This window comes from Hippocampus zosterae, chromosome 17 (assembly GCF_025434085.1).
Source record: "Hippocampus zosterae strain Florida chromosome 17, ASM2543408v3, whole genome shotgun sequence".
Lineage (NCBI taxonomy): Eukaryota > Metazoa > Chordata > Actinopteri > Syngnathiformes > Syngnathidae > Hippocampus > Hippocampus zosterae.
Genome location: NC_067467.1, coordinates 3,220,482 through 3,244,287, shown reverse-complemented (window position 1 = coordinate 3,244,287; position 23,806 = coordinate 3,220,482). Strand labels below are relative to the sequence as shown.

Genomic DNA, 23,806 nt, shown 5'->3' with positions numbered 1-23,806 from the left:
TGTGTGTGTGTGTGTGTGCGCATGCGTGCGTGGCCGCCGATATGAGCTACTGAACAATGCAGCATGTGGCGATACATTAAAATGTCAGGATTATCCCCCGACTGCTGCAGGCCTACTGATAGTGTTAATGTTATGGAGGGAAAGGGCGGGATGGCGCTCCATTTTGGCATCATTATCAAGCCATAATGAGCCATAACCCCGCTCAACGACTTCCCGCTGAACGCATCAGGCCGAGGGTGGCCGATGTGCTGACTTGCAGGAACGCCGGATGATGAAGAGTAAAAGGGAAGGCGAGCACATTGAAGGGGGATTCCAAAAAAATAAAAGGATGTTTTTATTGGATTGGCACAAAATATGCAGAAATCATTACAAAAACACTATGCATTATTATTATTATATAATATATAATAATAAGACATTTTTTAGGGATTATACTAGTTTTATTTTACTTATATTTAGCTCCCCAATATTTTTATTAGTGTATATGTGTATGTATATAAAGAAGGATTTTTTTTCCTAAATAGTTGAAAAGGTACCATAACAAAGAATGACTTGCATTTCATCCTCATATCGGTGAGGTGACGTTTCAATTTGATTCCAGTCAAATATTACTTGGCTTCGTTGCCGCGCCGTGAATCATTTGCCAATTTGCGATGAGTAAATAGTATTAAGAATAATAAAAGTGCCAGCTTTTCACGGCTCACGATGAAATGAGCTCAGCGCTAATGCCATAAGCTAAAACGAGGAAGCATACATGCCTCGAATAACCTTGCCTCGTTGATTTTGGGGAAAGGCAATATGGAAAATGCTGGACCGCCTTTTGCCAAAGACTTTCATCTCGGCACACAAATAGGGAGCAAATTGTGCAGTTGAGTGACCTCACGGAGAGCAAATGGTGCTGCATATAATGATGAAAATGTACTACATCCAACGATTGTGCGAATAGTGACGAAAAAGCTCGCCAATGACTGGACATTGAGAAAGTGCAGGAAGGCGGGACTCTGACAGAAACTCAAGACACAGGAAATACAAACAACCTCCCAGGTAAGAGTCTATCCATTTCCTGCAACCGCTTACCCCCCCACCCCCCCAAAGGGTCTGTCCCAGTTCTCAAACACCTTGTACTGGTCGCCAGTCAATCATGGCGTACGGAGCCAGACAAACACTGAGGGAGAAATCAAGCCAAGTCAGGCGAATGAACCACAACGAGAGCAGTGCCCTACATTTGGTTTCAAGAAAATACGTACAGAAAGTTTCCTCGGCAGGTGTGCCCGATTTTGTGGCTGGGGGGCGGGGACAAAGGAACCGCAATCGGCAGACGCGTGCGACGCCAACGCGCAAACCGCTCTCCCTCTCGCTTCCGTATCTGTCGGGCACACGCACGCGGCGACATCACATCACATCATCTCAGCGAGCGTGTTTAACCTAATCACACTCAGCCATGCGTGAACCTCGGATGGGGGTGGGGGGTGGGGGGGGAGAGAGTCAGGTCTGTTATGACAGCCGATGTGCTGTGTGACAGCCACGGGCTTTCGAGAGCACCGACCGACAGGCTGCTTTTTAAGACGCGCGTTGAACTGTACGTAGAACACAAGGCCTACGCAGAGCGATGGCGGAGATGCGGGTGGGGGTTGGGGGTTGGGGGGGGGGGGTTCTGCGGGTCGAAGCAGGGAGCCAAGACTTTGAGGCAGACAGAGTGACTAATTGTATGTTTCATTTCCGCAGCATTAAATCGTAGGCCGACACACAGTGGGATGCAGAACCCCCCCGCCCCCCCACCCTGGATTCAAGATTTGCCCTTTGAAGGTTCATGGTAGAATTTATCAAGTTCGGCTAAATAGTAAGAGAAAATAGGGGGGGAACACTGCAGTCAAGCATATCCTATAAAAACAATTTAAATTAAACTCAAGAAATAAATGACGTGTGAAATGACTCAACTGTATCGATGTTCTACTTGAAACTTGAGTTTGGGATTGAGCAACGATCATCGTATCCAGCGAACCTTCTATTCCTCCAAAGTAACCAGAACGGGGGAATGAATAGTCGCATCTAATCTACGAATCATCGAAATAGTTCCAGCACCTCCGTGTGAATAAATATCTTTCATCGGCAATGTAATAATTCACCGTGCGTGGCAACGCAGACCCGTATTATTCCCGTATTAGACCCGTATTATTCCAAGCCAGTGTTCTATTCAGTTCCAGTTATCCACCAAGTTACTTTAGGACAACATTGACACATATTCATTCATTCATTCATTCATCTTCCGTACCGCTTGATCCTCACTAGGGTCGCGGGGGGTGCTGGAGCCTATCCCAGCTGTCTCCCGGCAGTAGGCGGGGGACACCCTGAATCGGTTGCCAGCCAATCGCAGGGCACACATAGACGAACAACCATCCACGCTCACACCCACACCGAGGGGCAATTTTTTTGTGTGTGTTCAATCAGCTTGCCATGCATGTTTTTTGGAATGTGGGAGGAAACCGGAGCACCCGGAGAAAACCCACGCAGGCCCGGGGGAGAACATGCAAACTCCACACAGGGAGGCCGGAGCTGGAATCGAACCCGGTACCTCTGCACTGTGAAGCTGACATGCTAACCACTGGACTACCGGGCCGCCCACATTGACACATATTTTAGCTTTAATCAACTTCAGTGTTATTCAAGCAGGACTGTCACGACATAAAATGGCTTTTTCACAGACATCATCATCATCATCATCATGTTGAACTAAAAAAAAGCTAACCGCTCAGTGTGCGAAGTGTCCACATTGGATTGCTTTCTTCCAAGGGGAAACGTTACCCTGAAAGTACCCCACCCCCCCACCCCCTCCCGTCATCAGACCTGGCAAGTATATCTCAATGTTGGGATATTTTTCAAGAGTTTTGTTTTTTTCCTCGAGGGCCACCTGAGTACACACTAACGCGTTTGCCGCTGCTTTTTCTCTGCTCCCAAAAGGATGCTCCGCTACACATGACTGCCTTTTTGTGAGACGCGCCCGGTCGCCAGACTCTTCACGCAATGTTTCCAAGCTTTTTGTCACTTCCAAAAACAAGCTTCATGATGTTCATACTTTTCTGCGATTGTCCCAAATGAACGAAGCCGCTGGTAGGTGGCGGCTCAGTGGCATTTTCTATGTGGAGCGCAAAGGGTTGAACTTGTAAAAGAATTACATGACGGCAGAAAAATATCCTAAAAGAAAGAGATAATCACACAGACGGAGAGAGCGGAGAGCGGAGACCTTTTCCCGTGGCGACGCCGCACTATTGATCCCCGGCTTGTTTCCTGGAGAGTTTCGGTGAGATCAGGCGCGAGCCCTGACACGGCCATCACAATGCATTATGGGGGAATCAAAGAGAGAGGCCAGCGTTGGCCGCCGAGCAGGAACTCGCGCCGGCGGGAATCGAGAAAAATGGGACAAGAACTAACAGAGGCGTCCGATGAAACGCCGCTTAACGGGATTTTCAGGACGCTCTGAGAGGACACAGGTGGAAGAAAACAGGAACAGCAAATAAGTGAGGGGGGGGTGTGAAAGAGGGGTGAGAATTAGGGTGTAAAAATAAGAATTATGGAGGTGTCAAATTGGTATGAGTACACACTCACGGGCATATGTTTGTGCATGTGTGCGTGTGTGTGTGAGGCAAGAGGGTGGCAATGAGGTGAGAAGCATTGTGGGATTCAGGGAATCAAACACGAAACGCCAAGTGAGAAGGTATGACACGAGCAAGCTGCATGTGGGAAGTCTGAAAATTGTTTATTAGGCTGAGAGAGGCAGCGAGGGAGCGGGTGAGAGTGGGGGGGGGGGGGGGAGAAAAAGATAGAAAGGAACAAAAATGAAGAAAATAACGAGAGAAAAAGAAACATAGGAAAAAAAAAGATTGAAATAAAGAAAGCTAGCACAACATCCATCCAACCATTTTCTGATCCGCTTAATCCTCACGAGGGTCGCAGGAGGTGCCGCAGCCTATCCCGGCCGTCTTCGGGCAGTCGGCGGGGGACACCCTGAACCGCTCGCAAGCCAATCGCAGGGATAACAAAACAAAGGAACAGAAAATAAAGAAAAAAGAGGACAGTGAGAGAGGGGGGGACGAGTGACCCGTAGAGAAGAGGTGGAGAGTGAGGGGAAAGAGAAAGGGAGGGGCCAGGAAAAGAGAGAGAGAGAGAGAGAGAGAGAGAGAGAGAGAGCGAATGAGAGCGGGGAGAGAAAGAAATGTCAGTGGACAACTTCCATGTGCTGGCTGCAGAGCAACAGAAATGTCAAGCATGGAGAAACCGCTGACGTCTTTCACACGGCGTTTCGTGCGCAAGCGCGCATGTCACTGGGTCATGTTCCGGCGAATCTCGAGGCAGGCGCAAATACAAAAAAAAAAAGAAAAAAATCGAGTTGCGTTGATGAAAACTCATCAAGTTTGATATCGTGCTTTCCTTTCCGTTCATGTCGTATGGCGGGGCCGCGTTGTTAATGTGTGAGCAGGAAAGCGTTGCGCTTGCTTGCGCAACGTGTTTAAAGGAGGGCGACATTTTGGTTTTGCGTTAGGGTCTGCGGCCACCCGATCGTCCGGTTTTTGATTTTCTCATCAAGTTGAAAATGTTGTGACTAAAAGAATGCGCAATGGTGGGAAATGAAGAGAAACGGTTGGGCGAAGAGGACATTTTCGCACAAAGGACGACAACGTTTCAACGACGCCTTCATTTGCATGTCGTAAGCATTGACACCCCCCCCCCCCCCCCGCTGTCGTTGCAGGACATTTTGACAAGTTGAATAAGGGAAGAAGGGCGCAGGTGCGTCTGATCCCTTTTAATAGTCGCTCATCTCTCTCTTTACGTGTCTCCCAAAGCTGCGCGTGTCAATCGGGGATTTATGAGCGAGGCAAAGCTGCCGTCATCAAGGTGAATAATTACAAAAGGGCCTTCGTTTATGATGATTACATCTCCCTTTCCAAACTATTTGCACTCCTCAGGTAAACACTTCGGACGACGGAGTCATTTGTCATGAGACTCGGGATGGCAAGAAATATTTCATCATTTGATATATATTTTTTTAGAGATATTTTCTATTCCCCGCAACCCCCCACCTCCAATCGCCACAGTAATATAAACTCCTCATTACCAAGGTGAAGTATATGAAAGCTCATTTTTGACTTCTTTGAAACGGGACTAATACATATTTTAGAGAGCCGGATTATTTTGGTACAGCACGAAGACGAGGGAACGTGTAATTATCTCGCCAGACATGTCATCTCATTTTTTTATCCTTCTCTCCGTTTTTCCCGGCGCAGCAGATGACAGAATTCACAAATCACTTTCCTTGGTAGTGAGGGGGTGTGGGGGGTGGGGGGGGGGGCAAGGCAGGCTGAGAAACAGATGGGCATCATCGAGATATATGTGCATGTGGACATTTATTTATAGGCGGGGTATTAAAAAAACATGATGGGAGAGTTTTAATGAAGCAAAAGGTGACAAAGCGAGCAGGTGCTTCCGAGACAAGACGGCAACGGAAACGTTGACCGTATTTTGTTGGCGTGATCTTTATTTCACTTCCATTTGCCTTCAAAATCTTCCGCCGTTTGCGACCTTGAGCTTCCTCTCCCTCCGAGCTACACTGCGGCGAACGTAAAATCCGCAGGAACGCATCCAAGCAACGCGGCCAATTCTCGAATGGCCTTTGCATCACTAACCCGGACCGGTCCGTTAATAAGGTAAGCAGTCGCAAGATGGGGGATCAAATATAGGGGGGGGGGGGGGGGCGGGAAGGTGGTAAGCGGGGGCTGGGAGAAGATTTGAAGGTCAAACCGCGGCGTGTGTTCGCACACATACAGACGTATCTCGCCCACACACGATGTGTGTGTGCATGCGGCATAAATCTCTGTTAGACATGGTGGGTGGACACACCGGCGGGAGATTTATGCTTGGAAAACATGAAGCCGGGCTCTTAAGCCAAAAAGAGGGGACAGAGGCAAAGGCTGAGCGTTGAGTGGGTGGTGTTTTTTTTTTTTTTTTTGGTTTCTTTTTTTGTGAATGACTGATCATGGTGTGGTGGCACGGTGACCTAGTGCTGAGCACATCTGGCACACGGTTCGGAGGTTGGCAGTTTGAATTCGGGCTGCTATTCAAGGGCGTGCCGTGACCTTTGGAGCGGCAAGTAAAAAAAAAAAAAGAAGGACCGCAAAAGGTTCCCCTGCATATTGGACAGAAACCGCTTTTCACTTAATTAAGCAGTCACGGTTTGGTAAAAGAAAGAAAGAAAGAAAAAAAGGCATTATTCTTACAAATTGTCAATAGAATGAATGAGTATTTCCCCTACGAATGCCAAGTGTTGTTCTGGGCGAGCGTGGTGAACGGCCGCAGGGGGGGTTTTATGGGCCTTTGTAAAGTCAGCCGGCGGAGCCACTGCGGTTCATCCCAAGAATATGGATGACATCATTTCTACTCATGACGACGCGTGCGCGCGCACACACACACACACACACGAGGGAAGTCAGAACGATTGAAAGCGTTGCGAGTGCCAGGTCGCTACAATGGGCGGGGGGGGGGGGGGGGGGGGGGGGCATTTCAAGTAAGACACATAATGCCTGATGTATATTTGTGTGTTCATTGCTATCCAGACTACGAGGAGCGAGTGTGTAAATAAAAGCTTCTAATCTGTACAACATCATTTACATTTTTCACTTTTGTCCCTCCGTGACCCTCCTCCGTCGTCATGGCTCTATTTTTCCTCTTATGAGACTTCTTTCGTTTCCTTATTGTAATCCATTGGTTGCCCCCCAAAGGTCTGTTTTGAAATTTTCATGGGGAATTTAATACGCATACCCCCATGGCCTTTTCTGCTGTCTGAAGGAATTCATAAACAAGTCCCCGCTTCCTACTTTTGCATAAAAAAGGTTGAGGGGAGGGAGGGGGGGGGGGTGACCTTAATCTTGTTTGTAAATGTCCAGAAAGTCCATCTCAGAATGACAACATACACATCGACGTATTATTGGCTACTTAGGGCAAATTCACAGAAACACATTTCAAGCGTCACCAAAATAGCAGCGCAAGCAATGCTAGCCTAGCATACGTAGCATAGGTTGCTACGTATGACTCAAATTTCCCCAGTGTGGGACAAATAAAGGATATCTTATAACTTATAACTTATTTGTAATCGACTGTTACTTTAAAAAAATGTTTGGGTTTTTTTTTTATTGAATTTCTATATTTGGCAACGTGAAATCAAAAGCTCAAAAGGAGGAAACGCACTTAGCTGCCAAGTCCAAATGTTGCTAATTCGGCGTCCGCCCTGGAATCTCTCAGCTGTCCGAGGTCCCTCCACCTCAAAAAGGGCAACGCGAGTCACGAGGGTGTGTTCGCAATTGGCGCGTCTGCAAGTGCAAGAGAAACAATTGACACGTCATCAGTCCTGGTTTCTGTTTGTCTCCGATTGCTTGGTTTTTTTTTTCTCAGACGTGGCGCTCTGTTGCCAATCAAATGAGTCAAATCAACGAATCCCTCGCAAGTCTGACAGCGGTCGCAATTTAAATGAAGTGCACCGAAAATAGAAATCTGAAATTCCTCCGCATTCCTTTCCTGAACGCATAAACACCCAGTACATCTTCCAAGCCCCCCCCCCCCCATAAAAAAAAATATTTTAAATCTACACAGACCCGCCGAGTCAGCACATCTCAACGGCAAACATTCCCCACCTGTTCAGTGTCACGTACGACGTGATGGATCGCGATATGCTCGACATGTTTCAATCGACAGCAAAATTCTTTGCCGTACAAAATATGCCGCATCTGAAGGAGGCCAAAAACTCAACAAGCTGCACATGAAAGAAATTCAAGCTGAAAGGGATGGAGCCTTTGAGTCGGGGGGGGTTATGTGCGCGAGTGTGTGCGCAAGTGAAAAAGCTGCGGGGTCTGCTTGGCCCTTGTGATGAAAGAACAAGTTCAAAGCTCAGATTAGCTCAATAATTCATCACTTCACCAGGGTTTAGGGAATCACCGCTCCAGTGTGACTTACATGCGACGCCGTTGCTTATGATCAATTCGTTCCACAGGTAGACAGACGGTTGGATACACGCACATGTGCTTATAAAGGGGATTTGTCCGGCAAGGGTTTAAATACGTTCCAGGTGGGAAAAAAACGCTGAGGCGACGAGTTCATTCAATTTTTGAGAGATTGATTCTAGAATCTTTTTTTTTTTCTGATCAGAAGTACTTCCTGGCAAATTAATCGGGGCAAATGAGGCCTGTGAATTTTGGACCCAAGCAGAGTCATGTTGCGTAACGTGGGTTTTTCCTACCCCCACCCCCCCCACACAAAACAAAAAAAAATTATCTGCAGCTGTTATGCAGAGCCGCAGATGATTATACAACACTGCACAGACGTTACATATTCCATGCGACGCTCGCAGAACATTTCAAAAAGATGAGCATGCTTACAAATATAACAAACAGATGATGGATGATGGAGAATTACATCTTTGGGAAAAATTGAAATTTGAGAAGAGAGGCGTCGGCGTATTGCGATTCACTTATGAACAATTAGAGAGGAAAAGGAGAGTAAGCGGGAGGAATAATGGACAACTAACAATGACTTGGAAGGAGGCAAGAGAGACTTCAGATGCCCGGCGCGCTCCAAGCACCAATTTGTAAAGCACGAAAAGGGAAATAACGGCGTGGGGAATTCATTCGCACACGGCGCGGACAAACGCATCCATCGATTGTAAATTATAAGCGGCGAATTAATACAAGGCAACGTCACGTGTAAGCGGTTTCCTAAACAATAATGTCACGTTTTGCCTTTTTACTGCAGGTTGCCTTGTGTTTATTTCCCCCTCTTCTGTTTACTCTTTATGCATCGCGGGCCTTTGGATGATGTACGGTGCTCAGTGGACAAGCAGCCCGAGTTATTGCGCTCTATAATGGGGGGGGTTATACGCCCTCGGTTAGCCTGCAAATTGTGTTCTGGCAGGGGAGGGATGGAGCAAAAGGAGGAAAAGTGGGAGAGTAAATTGACGATCTGACGCATTCCAACGGTTCACAAACTGATAGAAATGAACACAGAGTGGGAATAGGGGCTGGATTAAGAATAGTGGAAATACGGATCTTATCCAATGGCAAGCCGAGATAAGACGGAGAGAAGCAGAAAAATGTCACTTTGCTAGGTCAACTCGGGGTCTTCTTCAGGTTACGAGTTCAGCTTTTGAATTACGCAAGTTATTCCGTGTCTCACTCGAGGCAATGCTGCCCGAACATCAACATGGAGGAAATATTGTGCGCCAGCAAGACTCTTGAATGAACAAATGTCTTATTTCAATGTAACAACAGTTCAATGGCAATTTCAAAAATATATAGCAAGTGAACTCCAATGTTTGTTTAGGATACCGTACTTGCACCTTCTTAAATAATTCATTCATTCATCTTCGACCCGCTTGATCCTCTCTAGGGTCGCGGGGGGTGCTGGAGCCTATCCCAGCTGTCTTCGGGCAGTAGGCGGGGGACACGCTGAATCGGTTGCCAGCCAATCGCAGGGCACACATAGACGAACAACCATCCACGCTCACACTCACACCTATGGACAATTTGGAGTGTTCAATCAGCCTGCCACGCATGTTTTTGGAATGTGGGAGGAAACCGGAGCACCCGGAGAAAACCCACGCAGGCCCGGGGAGAACATGCAAACTCCACACAGGGAGGCCGGAGCTGGAATCGAACCTGGTACCTCTGCACTGTGAAGCCGACGTGCTAACCACTGGACTACCGGGCCGCCCTTCTTAAATAATTGATTAATTAAAAAAAAATGTTTTGAATTTTATACAATCGATCAGCTTTTCTTTCTTTCAAACTCTCAATGAAATTGTTACAACAGGGCTAAAAATATATAATAAATTCAACACAACACATTGCTGCTCGTAACATTTAATTTAATTTTTTTTTTTTTTTTGGGTAACTCATGGCTGTCATCTGCCCACATCTTATACCGCCACCACTTGGCTAGATTGCAACGCAGGGCCCACTTCCTCCCAGCAATGCCTCGGCTTTAATATGCATCTCATGCAACGGGAGCGCATATTAATTTCTGTCCTATTTTGCATACATTTGAGAACACGATTCAAATAATAATCTTTCCTTCCCATCCATTTGCTGCGCTGCACCATTTGCATGGCACTGCAGTCTATCTCAGCTGACAGCGGGTCAGAGGTGGAGGTACAGCCAGGACAGATCACAAAACATGATTTCAGTCTCACACACACACACACGCACACACACACACACACAATAACATCTGCAAGCAGCAATGTCCAATTAACCTCGCATGCATGTCTGTGGGAGGATCCGATGGGCAACCCCTGCAGGAAGAGCACGAGGTTCTGGGAATATGAAAACCGGCCGGGAGGTTCAAACCCGGAGCCTTGTTGTTGTGAGGTGACCTCCTTCTAACCAACGCACGACACAAGAGTTAAACTCATTAAGTCAGTCACGTGCCATCATCGTGCATCTTACATCAGAGGGTTTCAAGTCCAGGCATCCCATACAGGAGAGAGTTGGAGGGGTTTTTTAGGGTGAAGGACAAGGGCTTGGTAACTTTCCGGAGGAATGTCTTTGCTCCAAGGGGGTTGTTAAAAAAATTAATACATTTTTTAAAAATCACCAAATTACCCACCATTACAATCCTCACAAACTCAGTTTTGGGGTCAAGACATACTCAAGTTTCTGCTTTATTAATTTAAGTGAGCACATGTGCCAGAAGGCAAGTCTGAGTCACAACACATTTTGTTGCATTTTAAAGCCTTTTAGTTCTTAGTGGATTCCCAGCATGGATGTGTAATGTCGTAGATTTTCTGCCCTATCTTTCCCTCTCACGCGGACAGATGGGATGTTACGAACGACAGTTGAACCTCCAAAGGTCAAAACCCCTCTAACATCCATCTATTGATTTTAATACTGAGCCGACTAGTCCATTTCAGAGTAAGAGACTCTCCACGCTTTGCTTTCTCATCCATCATTGCACTGGGATTTGTTTGTTTGTTTGTTTTTAAATCATCCTACCATTTGGCACAGCTATGGGTGGACACTCAATTACGCAATTAGGTCTGATTCCGCTATGACGCGAGACTCCAGTGCACGACACTCGCGCCGCATTTATCGGAAAGAAACAGGAGGCTCGTTGATTGGTGATGATTGAAATCATCTTTGACCACTCCCACAGCGGCGCAGCGCTCCCGACTGACAGATCCGCCGGCCCGTGAGAAAAAGTTATGTCAGAGTGATGCTGGCAGAAGCCCTTCCAGCAGTCCTCTACTTTGATGCAGAGCCCTGCTGGCCTACACACACACACACACACACACACACACACACACACACACACACACAACTTGAATGCCCCATAATTCAAATTCTATTTTCACATGAACATAAAAGCACTCCAAAGGCAAATTTTGTGCATCCCCCTAATGAATTAAAGTCCCATGTTGACGGTGCGAGTGTCAGGTACATGTTGAAAATGTCCTCCCCCGACTTGCGCGTGCAATAAAGCAAATGTGTAAAATAGACATGCGCGGAAAACAGCTTGTCATAACACGGACACATCAAATGACTTCACGCTCCGCGCTTATCGAGGAGTCAAATCATTAGCGCCTCGTCTCGAGCGTTGAGTTTGACTTGACTGAAGTGCACCGCTGCAAAACCGGTTGTCGTGAAATAATTCAAGATGTATGAAAAATACAAGAGAAAGAAGGCAGAACCTGAGCCAGAAAAGCGAAAAGGACCCGTACATGGCTGCACCCGACTCTCTGGGAGCTCTCTGGTGGCTGGGAACAGCCCTGTGGTCAAACTGGAGACGAGCCAAGGATCTTTCCATCAATTAGTTGATTTTTTTTCCCCCCTGCAGTCTCTCTCTTTGGCTAACTCCCTCTCTGATTCTGTTCATCTTTCCCTCCGTGTGAGTTCCATGATTTCCACGACTGGCTCACTCGAAGAACGCTTGAGAACGTAGGACATTTCCCCTCGACCGGCGTTGTCAAAGTCCTGCTCTTGCAGGCGCGGACAACGTCGTCGGGCGTTTGCCGCGGTCGATTAGCGGCTCTTTAAAATGTTTATTTTGGAAGCGCAGGTGGCAGCAGCCGGACGACAAGCACACAGAAAACGGGCATCCCGCGGTTGCGCCTCCCAGCTCAGCGTGCCCGTCTGTCCACAGTGTTGACATCGCCGCATATCAATTACACGGGGAAGTGAAGATGTGCTTCCAATTCAATCAGTCGCCGTTGCCATCACATATCATTTCCTTCCCTCCGGTGGAGCTGGCGGTCACAGGTGTTAGGTTTACGAGTCTGTAAACGCAGAGAATATAGTAGAACCTCCAAGGTTCCCTTTTACGAGAACTTCCATCATGAACATTGCATGGTCACCGAGCGCATGGCGTGAGAACTCTGTGAATAATTTACACGTAATATTCATGGGTGAAGTCGACTGGCTCCATTTTCGTGACCGGTGCAAAGGGTCTAAATTAGCGCAAGGTTGTGCTTGAGTTTGTTTCGGTATTTGCCGCTGACGCGTGATGGCAAACGGGGCGTTTTGCGCTGTTGTGGGTGCGAACACAGCCGTCTTGATTTACTAGCAGTAGAAGCATAGGACATCAGAATGTGAAAAAAAAATGAGATCCGCTTTATGACTCATCTCCTTCAATAAAAAAAGCTGGAGTGTTTTGTTTTTTAAATGCACAAAATATGGCCTGTACAGTTCTTAAAGTTTTACAATGGTGATAGTTAGACCCTGGAAATAATTATTTCAACTTCCTCAGTCGAAAAAAAAATGCTTTCATCCGAGTTGAACAAAATGGAGGTTTAGTAGTAGCTCAGATTGAGTTTACGGTTAGGGCTTGAGGTTTTGGGGAGGTTGGGGGGGCAGACAGTGTGCATTGCTGATTACAACCTATTGCTTTAATGACATTCTCAAATGGTTTATGACATCACCGGATAAAGACATGAATTGGAATTTAAAAAGAAATGAACTTATTAAACAAGTTAAATATGTTTGCCTTCTCTCAGGGCAAAGCAACGGTTCTTTTCAAGTTCTATTTAGAAATATGGAAAAAAAACCCCACCAGAGTTTCAAACTCTCAATCCCGCGTCAGATTGCTGCCTGCACCTTCGAGTGCACCAAAGTCAAAGACAATTAAATTCAGCCCGGGAGCACTCATTTGTATTTCCTCTGCACAGAAGCTTCGCGAGCGGGGGAATTGCGTGTTGTTGTCTGTCTCTCACTTTGCAAGTACAAAACAACTCGGAATTTGGCCAAAATGTGAAATAAAGTAAGCTTTTACATCCATTTTGGGGAATCGATGGCCACTCTTAATTGTTTGGAGCGCAGTATTCTGCAGTAGGTCCACCTGTACAACACCGCAGATCATTTTAGTGCGGTTCTGATCTCCCTCCGTGTCTTTTTAGCGATTGTATGCCCCATAATGCTCACCAAAGAGTTTGCCGAGTGCTCGGTGATGTGCACGTTGCACGCGGGGACTCGATGGGAGCTTTATCGGCGCTAACAGATGCCTGCTGTGGCTGTAAAATAGCGGATGAGAACGGCCGCGGTGAACATTAGCGGCCAAGTTCAAAAGGTCAAACTGGATAAAATGCGTGTCCACGTCGCTGTCAGGATGACGTTTCATAGCTTTGGGAGTTGTCGTTTTACTCATCACGTGTGTCCGTGTGTGTGATATTTGTAATTTGCACCTCCAGAGGCAGCATAAATAGATCCGTTTGAATTTCAAGATGAAATATAACGTAATGAATCTGACGCACATGCACAAATATCGAGCCTCAAAGAATCATTATGTGCACTCCGGCAAAAGAGCCCAACTCTTGCAGCAACAAGGTTTGCAGAATCACAACAAATTGTTTTTTTTTTTTTAATATGATGCTACATGAACTTTCTGTCATTCTTTTCCCAATTTCCCGGCAAATTGTAACGCAGGCATTCCTCTCTCTCGCACTCTGTTTCTTTTAGATCATAACCATTTGAATAACGCAGCCCTGTCTCCTCTGGGTCCAGCCATGGCCTTGTCTCACCCGCATAACAACCTGGGAATCGGTTTCAACAAGTATTCCTCACTCAAGGGTGTCGGTAAGTCTCGCACGCTCGAAACCCGGGCATTTAATCACCGGCTTCTTATTCCACTGTAGGTGGTTTTCCTTTTTATAATCGGGAAGCTGGTTATGCATCACATTGAACTGCATTAATAGTCCATTAGCATGATGAAACCAGGGGGAAGTCCGGCATCGATTTGCAACCGGTATCGGCGCATGTCGATGGATGCCTTACGCGTCCGTCTCGAGCTCAGCCACTAGAGCGCTGACAGTTATTGACAGCTGACCTTTCTTTCAATAGAAAAGCCAGCTCGCGAATGAACGGAAACGGCATTGGCAATTTTAAAAAAAGAAAGAAAGAGATGGGACAAAGTGACATGAGGTATGACTCCAAAAAAAACAAAATCCAATCCCCACAAAACCAGACAGACGAACGGTGTTGAATCATTTAATACTAATCACTTTTCTCAACACATTTATATTACACCACAAATATATCCTTCCTATTTCCGCCGAAACGCGACAAATACATTTTACTTAGTGACAGAGCAGAGCAAAACGCACAAAACTACAAGCGTACTCGTACGCAGGGAAACTGGAAGACGACACCTTTTTTTCTTGAGGAAGCAAATTATTCATAAAGGGGGAAAACAAGGTTGATGGTGTCTTAAGGCGAGTGTGTGTGTGTGTGTGTGTGTGTGAGTGTGTGTGTTGGGGGGGAAAAGGGACTGCAGTGGTGATGACCGAGCAGCAGAATCGCGTTAATCCGACATGACATGCTGAACCCGTTCTACTTTCATTTCCCAACAGTTTTGTGCAACACTCCCTCCATCATCTTCCTTCACCCAATTTTTTTTTTAATTTTGTTTTGTCGCTCGTTTCTCTTCGAAGTGCTTGTCACCATCTTTTCCTAGACGAGAGATTAGTCGCGTGTTAGGGAAAGATCAGAATTAATGAACGGATTGTCGAGGATTCAAGCGTTTCACTTTTTTTTTTTTCCCCTACCGATACGATTATTCACTCACGTTCAAGAATGCGAACTCATTACATCTGTAACACATCTTGATTGTTCCAAAATGAAAGATGTCATTTTCAGGCGAGGAAGACTTACTCAATGTCCTATTTTTAATTTTATTTGATTATTTTGGGGCTTTCAGTGTCAGCATCACCCATGACTTCCCAATCGCTTAAAATAGTGCCGGTATCATCTCGATACCGATACTTGGTATCGATACTCGCCCATCCCTAGTTATGTGTCACGTCATGCCTGATTTTTTTTTTTAATGCTGAATATTATCTATATTTTCTGCAATCCAAATCAACACAAACAATATTGCATGTAGATATAAGGTCACATGTAACCGTGTTCCTATCTCTCATTGCGTTTACAGTCAACAAATCCGATTTTCTCTTGATTTGATCATCTCTTGATTTGCATTTATAAATCACATCCAAATATAAAAATATCTAATAGCCACTTTCTGTTGTAAGACAAGAGCAGAGCTGAGCAGTCACGTCCGAGTTCTCTCTGTCCTCTTCGTCCAGATACGGCACCCCGAGACTTCTACAAGAGCTACCCGATGGTGGACTACACCCACCGCCAGTCTCCTCCGACTTTCCAGCCAATCAACTTCCACCCGAAGGAGAAATCCTTCCTCCCGCCACCCGACATCCACGCTCCGCTGGCCATTACCATCAACTCCTCCCAGATCCCCAAGCCCAAGATCTCCAAAACCAACACCCACCCGCTGACGTCGGGCTCGGCTTTCAAAGCTTGGGACCCCAGCAAGGGCCACGCCCAGCGGCCGGCCGCCTCGCACGTGGTCCTTCAGCCGCCGCAGCATCACCACGCCATTCAGCAGCAGCGTCACCAAGCGCTGCACCACCAGCCCAACAGCCGGCGCCAGGCCTACTCCAACAAACGGCAGTTCAGCATCGAGACGCTGCCCGAGCTCTTCTCCCAGCCGCTGGGTTACGGCCACTCGCCGCACGTGCACCCCAAGCACAAGGGACTGCCGACCAACAGCAAAACAGAGGTCACCGTTTGAACAGCCGAGACGTCCGGAAGGGAAAAAAAATAAAATAAAAAAGGCGTGCCCTGATATCTTTTATATCCGCGGCTTAACTGGAAGAGGGGCGGGCAAATATCGTGTATGATAAGAATTTTTTTTTTTTCAATGACTGCATTTTCCTTATCATCGTCGAGCGCGGGCAAGCCGTGGCGGCCGTGATGTAAATAATCGATCGGCTTCTCAGGGTGTTGCGGCGTAGCGCTCAAGTCCGCTGCGTCCCACCCGCCTCGAACGCTAGCGACTCGCCGTTGCTCCGCAACGAGGAAATCACACGCCGAGGCTCTATTTACCCTGCATGTGCCAGCTCACTCTACCCATTTTTTTTTTGTCCTATCCGAGTCTGCCAGGGCAGTGTTTTGCCCCCCCACTGACCCCCCGCTCGAGACTGTAGCTTCCCATCACCAGAGACAATGCCATCAAGTTGTCAGTTCCCACCACCCTCCGGCCCGAGGTGGAGTCAGAGATCGGCTTGGCGATTCGTAGCAGAGAGGAGGGGGGTGAGGCTTATTTGCTTTATTCCAGGGGGCAAATAAAAGGATGAGAGGGATTGCAGACCACAACGACGGCACAGACTACTGGTCGAAAACGACCAAGGGTTTACCCGGGAGCGTCAGAGACCACAACGCAAACCCAAACTCATCACACAACAGCCTCGGAAACCGCACACAAGAACAAGAAAGCTCCGTTGCGGCAGATTTGCGCATCCCAGTCAAGCTCCCTCGTGGCGCTGCGAAGAGCAAACATACTTCAGAACGTTCCCCACAATGGCTGCAAAAACACAACACCCGTCGAGATCTTTTTGAAGTCACTTCCCCAGTTTGTCAGCAAAAGAGGTTGAAAAGGGCGATGTGTTCACACTCGCGTGAAGACGATATGCACGCCGGAATCGAAAAAAAAGCCCTTATTGTGTGTTTCTACTGCTGCGACTTTAATTGCCTGTGCAATGGGAAACTATTCAAACTTAATTGCTAATATTGACCTTTAACTACACAAATAATGGCCGCAGGAGCGATGACGGGACAACATTAATATTTCAGAGTATTGGGCAATTATTGCTTTGCTGTGCAACAAAACGGTCAAAGTGGCATTGAAATATTTTCCGTCTTAACGGCGCCGTTTGAGTAGACGGCGAGCAGGTGGCAGGATGGAGAACGCCAGAAAAATACGCAGTCGATATATATTTTCTTTTTAAATGTGTTTATTTGAAGCCCACAATGAACAACGAGCACACCCGTCAAATGATGTGTGTTGTGCTTTCTCCCCCCCTCCCCCCCCCGCCCACTTTGAGAGTAAAACGGCGCAAATGACTTTTGCGATATAATCGATGATGATGCATGTGGAGCAAGCCTCAATGCAAAACCTTCAATTTATCACCTAGCCGGAGGTGTTGTACTGTTTCAATAAACCACGCGCATCGCTCAAGAGGAACGGAATTGTGGTTCGGGGGTGGGGAGGGGGGGGGGGGCAACACACACGTTTCGCAGAAGCCTCTTCATCAACGCGATATGTTAAAATCACGAGAAGGTTTCGAAAATAGATGAGGAAGAAGCCCGCAAACGTGCCCCACCAACTATCCTCCATACGTTCATCCGACGGCGTTGAATTTATGAGAAATGAAATAAGTCACGAGTTTGTTGTAATTTCACAATGACGTGTTATTTCTTCTTAGATTTTGAGATCTCAACTACAGTTGGCGATGTATACGTTTGAATACGGACCCAATGAAAGACTTAAATAAGACGACTATGAATCCTGGGCATCCCCTAAAACAATTCATTGATCGAAAATAATGACCGGATTTACGAGAACAGTAAAATATGGCATTTGGACTGCAAATAATTTTTTTTTTAACTCTAAATAAATAAATCCTCCATTTGTGTCGAAGTTATGGCAACATTTCTTCTATATTCAATGTCATTCTAGAAAAAAAGTTCACCATTTCATTCGAGTTCAACTCCTGATTGGAACCTGATCGTTTGTGGGGCAGCGACGCCTTTCCGGCGCGCATCGGTTAGCCGCATTCTGCAATTTCATCTCAGTATGAAGGAGCCGCGAACGTACACAAGTGCGGGAGAGGCGGGGGGGAGGGGGAAGGGGGGGGGGGGGGGGAATGGAAGCGGCATCGTGAAACTTTAATGCGAGAGAATAAATTAGCAATATAATGCCTCGCTCGTGCCAACGCCGCCGTACCACTCGAAGATGCGAAAAAGCTGTTAGTGGAGCTGTTGGAGTGCCGCTGGCTGCCGCGCTTTTGTAACAAGGGATCCGCTGAGAATGAGGAGGTGGTCTGGGGGGGAGGGATGGGGGGGATCAGGAATACAAAAGCATCAATGGGATGCGCGTCAAACACATTTTGCGCGGATGCGCTTGCTAGCGACGCACGCCATGCTAACGCGTCATGCTGCAGGTTCCTTTGTCAAGGCCCTCCCACTTCTGACTTTTTATTCCTGCGCGGTCACTTCAGAGGAGAATATTTTGCAGGGGGACGGGGGGGAGGGGGGGTCCAACCTGAACAGCTCGGAAAGCATCAGAGGTTCAGAACCGACACCGATGGATAGCGAGAAACGAAGCAATAGGTTTCAAGGAAGCAATAAGTGCCCGACTGTCCGGTCCAGGCGGACCAAGTCGTAAGACAGACGCGAAGAAAAAAAAAAAAGGGGGGGGGGGGTTGACACGGATGATTTTCTCTGGAGCATTTTTTTGCATTTTCCATCAAGGTGTTTCAAAGCAGCGCTGAGCTCAGACGTAAAGCGAGCGACGTGAAAGCCGCACCCACCGCTCCCCGTTTACTGTACAGGATTGGAACCCGCAACAAGCTCTTCGGGGTGAGATGGCCCCGCCTCCATTTTAAAGCCACGTTGCGAATTGTGGATTTAGACTTTTTCATCCTTGGGAGAAACTCCTCATCGAAGTACAAGTGTACAAAGAGGACACAGAAAAAGGTTTTCTATTTTCAACCTGGATCCAGGAAGCCCCCCAGCAGCGGCATGTTTGTTTTTTGGGGGGGGGGGGGGGGTTCCATCCTCAATGTTGGACGGGCCTCTATAAAGGCCTGAGATGGACAAGACCGTGTAAATATTTGCACGAGGGAGGTGCAATACTAAATGATATCTTCTGTAGATTGTCCACAGAGCAGTGGTGGGCAAAAGCAGGAACCGAAAGCCTTGAAAAAGGGGGAGGGGAAAAAAAAAACACGAGGACGCCCGACTGATGCTTTGACATCCAAAACTTTTGGATCATCATCATCATCATCATCATCGAGCGTAATTGGCGCCAATAAGTAACTGAAACGGTGGCGACGCCGACTCGGCTCGGCGCCGACTGACTGTTTGTAAATTTCTCGAGAAGAAACAAACGCAAAGTATTCTACCGCAGGTTTTCACGAATGCGACCTGGTAGACATACTTGGGCGAAACGATTCCCTAGCAATATGTAGATTACGGTGTCTGGTTCAATGGTTTCTTTTTTTGGGTTTCCGTCTGTTTTTTTTGTATTGTGCTTTTTCAAGAAAAGAAACGACGACGACAACAAAGTATTTATATTCATGTTCATTTGACCAATGAAAGTTAGAAGTGCTTCCAGATTTTAGACTCATGGCTGCGCGACATTCATCCCCAACCCAGCTCACGTTCCCTTCTCCCCCCCCCACACACACTCCCCCAGATGATGTCATACTTTTGAAACTTGTGATCTTTTGGCATTGTGTGGTCCACGCGCCCTCATGTGATTGATGTGCTAACATATTGCATTCTATCAAAGTGCTTTGGCCAACAAGTTGAAAGTTGGGAGGAAGATTCAGATTTGTATTTGCAAAAAAAAATAACAAAAAAATAATAATAATAATGGAGAATATGAAGTCATGCTTTATTTCAGGATAAACTGTACCAGGCAGCAGTAGGTTGCCTTTAATTGCTATGTACTAACTGTGTATATACAGTCTGTATGCTGTCCCACTTGTCTGCTGTGAAATGTGTTGAGTACTCAGCTTACAGTATATAAGGGCTTTTTATAGATATTAATGCAGACTGGGTAATCTGATGTCACACACTGTAACTCAAGTCAAATTTCTTTGGAGGTTTTTTTTTTTTTTTAAAGGGATATGAAATGAATTTTCATGCATACAAAAACTACAATTAAAATGGCGCCAGCCTGTGTGTCCCGTTTGAATAAATCTTTGTGAAATACAGCCGTCATCTTGTGCTGCTGCTGCTATTTATTGTTGATTAATTAATGGATTAATTAATGGATTAATTAATTGATGCGCTATGGTGTAGTGCAGGGGCAACAAATCCGCATTCCCGCGCAGGTCACGAGACATGTCGCACGTGCTGTACTTTGCATCCACATTTGATAAAAACATCCAAACGGAAGGGGAGCGTTAAATTGGCAGAGGGGGGGGAGGAGCCAGGCAGCCAAACAGCCCTGTGACATTATTGGTGGTTTTGAAATGAGGCCCTCCCCTAAATGTCGGCCTGCTAACTCGATATCCTTCCGGCTTTAGGAGTCTTTATGAAACTATGATTTTTAAACACAATATAATAATGCAAGATGATGTCATGATGACAGCTGACACTGGCGGCAGCGCTCAGGAAGGGATGGAGAAGATGATGTCATTTAAGGTTGACGGTTCCCAAACAAGACTAGAAAAACACACAGAAGCATGCAGGTTTGTTCTCTCACACACGCGCGCATTCGTAGCCTGAGGTTTTTTGGGCTTCGGAAGGGGCATGTCGCCTCTTGATTTGTTCTGACATCGTGTGGGATTCAACCGGACGTGTTTTTTGTGGCTTATGAACTAGCGCTGTGTTTTCTAGTGTTTGAGTGTGTTGAGTCACCCACATGAAGAAGACAATAACATGTGCAGAGGCAAAAGTGTTGTGTCCCCCCGCGAATAGAATAGGACGACATCATGAGGAAAATGTTTTTCTCAATTTTTTTTTTCCACCCTGCTCAATTTTTATCGCATTAATGGTAATTACAAAAACTCTAGCATCCACAATATACTATGAAGGGGTCTAGACTTAAAATAATAAAGAGAAATATTTTTTTTCATGTAAAATTCTGTTTCATAGAATGTTCCGACGCATCACGGTGCGTCTCACAAGTCTTAGGTTCAAAGTTGGAGTTTCAGCTTCTGCGGGGAGTTTCAATGACCTCCCTGTGATTACTTTACATCCAGAGGACACTGCGCCCCTCCCGCCAAAACTCAGCTGGAATACACTCCAGTTCACCCGCGAGCCTAATGGGGACAACCGCTAATGAAAATTGATGAATTCTCCGACTCCATTGTCCCCAGCACGGCGATAACAGAAGATACCCAATTCCCATTCTATGCTGACCCGAAAGTAGACAAACAACTAAATTCCTGCCAAGTAGGCCAGTGTGTCCCGCCAAAAAAAAAAACTAAAAGCCTCCAAATGTAACAATAGGAGAGAAATGCCATTTTACCAGCTCACCTTTATGCATCCTTCCAAAGAAGGGATTTTAACAGGCACCTGACAGAGTTAGATAAGACAGGAACTGGCGCACAAAGCCATTGACTACAAACGACATACACAAAGTCAGGAGGAGGAGAATCAGGATGGGGACGGGTGGGAATGGGGGGGTAAGGGGGTGTATCAATCCTCTGAAGAAACACTGTCAAAAAGAGAATGATGGCATGAATGAGACCGTCCCCGATTATACTGAAATAATAAAAGGCAAGACAAAAGACGGGTGAGGGAAGGGAGATGACATTTTCCAGCTGCATGGGGAAGGAAGATGAGAGCCGCGCACGACGAACAGAAGGCGACATCAAGCACTCGAAGCCAAAGAGGCAGCAAGAACCAAAGGGCATATGCAAGTGTTGCGGCAAAAAGGGAGTGGGGGGGGGGGGGGGGGGGTTGCGGGGTTTGGGAGTGCGCAACCAGAGTGAGACACAAGCAGTGTGAAGGTTAATCCAGTTTGTCCTGTTGTTGATGGAGAGTTGACAGCGCAGCAAACATGGCCGCTGCCCACTGAACTGTTCAATGTCAAGCAGGCGCCAATTAATCCGCCGTGCTTCTTGCGCATCCGCACGCTCAAACCGGTTGAAATTTGAACAAAAAAAATAAATAAAAATGGACAGGGCTGCAAAAAAACAAAACAACCTTAATACGGCAACTATTCCATCAGATAAGTCAGTGAGAATAATACTTTTCAAAAAAAGTACCAGGAACAGAAAGCAGCGAGCCTACTTCTCCGTGTTTCATCACAAAGTGAGAAGTGGTCACCAAGATACGAATGAGTGCGAGAACCGGTTGGGCTGCGGTTCAAAAAGGTTGGACAGTGAGTGAGTTACAGGGAGGAAAGGTTGAGGAGATGAGGAGGAAAGAGAGCTTAGAGTACTTTTAGATGGATGCCTCCTGTCAATCAGCGCCATTCACCGCTTCCAAAACTCATTTCGAGTGCGGATCTCCTTAGGAGGAGCACATAGCAATCTAAAAAGTGCCCGAGATCAAGCTGCATATGTCCCCTCTTGAAGCAAAAAATAATAATAAATTATATAGCGGGCGGCCCAGTAGCCCAGTGGTTAGCACGTCGGCTTCACAGTGCAGAGGTATCGGGTTCGATTCCAGCTCCGGCCTCCCTGTGTGGAGTTTGCATGTTCTCCCCGGGCCTGCGTGGGTTTTCTCCGGGTGCTCCGGTTTCCTCCCACATTCCAAAAACATGCGTGGCAGGCTGATTGAACACTCTAAATTGTCCCTTGGTGTGAGTGTGAGTGTGAGTGGTTGTTCGTTTCTGTGTGCCCTGCGATTGGCTGGCAACCGATTCAGGGTGTCCTCTGCCTACTGCCAAAGACAGCTGGGATAGGCTCCAGCACCCCCCGCGACCCTAGTGAGGATCAAGCGGCTCGGAAGATGAATGAATGAATGAATTATATAGCACTCTTCCGCCCTTCTCCATTTCTCAAATGGCATTTAATGGATTAAAATGACATCACTCCTCAACAAGGCATGATGAATATGAGCCAAAATGTAACCCCGCGTGGTCTAAAGCAGCCATTCGACGTTTTTGGGCCCCTCTGAGCCGTTTCATGTCGCAAAACGTTTTGTTGGACTCAGCACGAAAACAATTCAAACGACAAGAAGCCATGAGAAATGCAACCCACCATGACACTCAATGGAATTGTGATTTTGACATTTGTTTTGCTTCAACCAGTCAGTCTCATCTTCGAATATGCTTACATGAAATGAATACATTACCTCAAACCGTGAAAATGTCACAGAAAACGTCTCCTTGAGTAAGCGACAGTCATCTTGACCGAAGGGAGAAAAAAAAAAAGTTGATGAATGCATTCGGACGAAAATTTAATTTAAAATTTTGCATTGGAACAACAAAGAGGTTAAAAGGAAGACAAGGCTTGATCAATAGACGCGTTTTAAAGGGGAACGATCGGCAATGGGGGCCGGACAGCAGGCGGCGCATAAAGCTGATGGATCGGTTCAGCCGAGACGTCCTGCGCAACATTAATTCAACAGAAATCCAAGATTATCGGACGCGTCCATAATGAGTGGGTTTACGCGGGTGCTCTTTTAAATGAACTCTTGGGGAAGCGAAGTCAGTAAATCAGTCGGCCGGCAGGTATCTGGCCTCTCATTCTCTCCTGTTGGGCGCTCACCCGGACCGACCTCGAATCCAACACTATCAA

The 23,806-nt window shown here is 46.7% G+C and overlaps 1 protein-coding gene across 1 annotated transcript in view; it reads left to right on the top strand.

Moving 5' to 3' along the window:
* The window catches only part of LOC127589915 (protein shisa-8-like), a 41,027-nt gene extending 22,807 nt beyond the window's left edge, over positions 1-18,220 (top strand). Inside the window, 2 exon segments of the mRNA XM_052049252.1 lie at positions 13,986-14,102; positions 15,611-18,220. Coding sequence (XP_051905212.1) covers positions 13,986-14,102; positions 15,611-16,113 — 620 coding nt within the window. The 3' untranslated portion in view covers positions 16,114-18,220.
* The last annotated feature ends 5,586 nt before the right edge of the window (positions 18,221-23,806 follow it).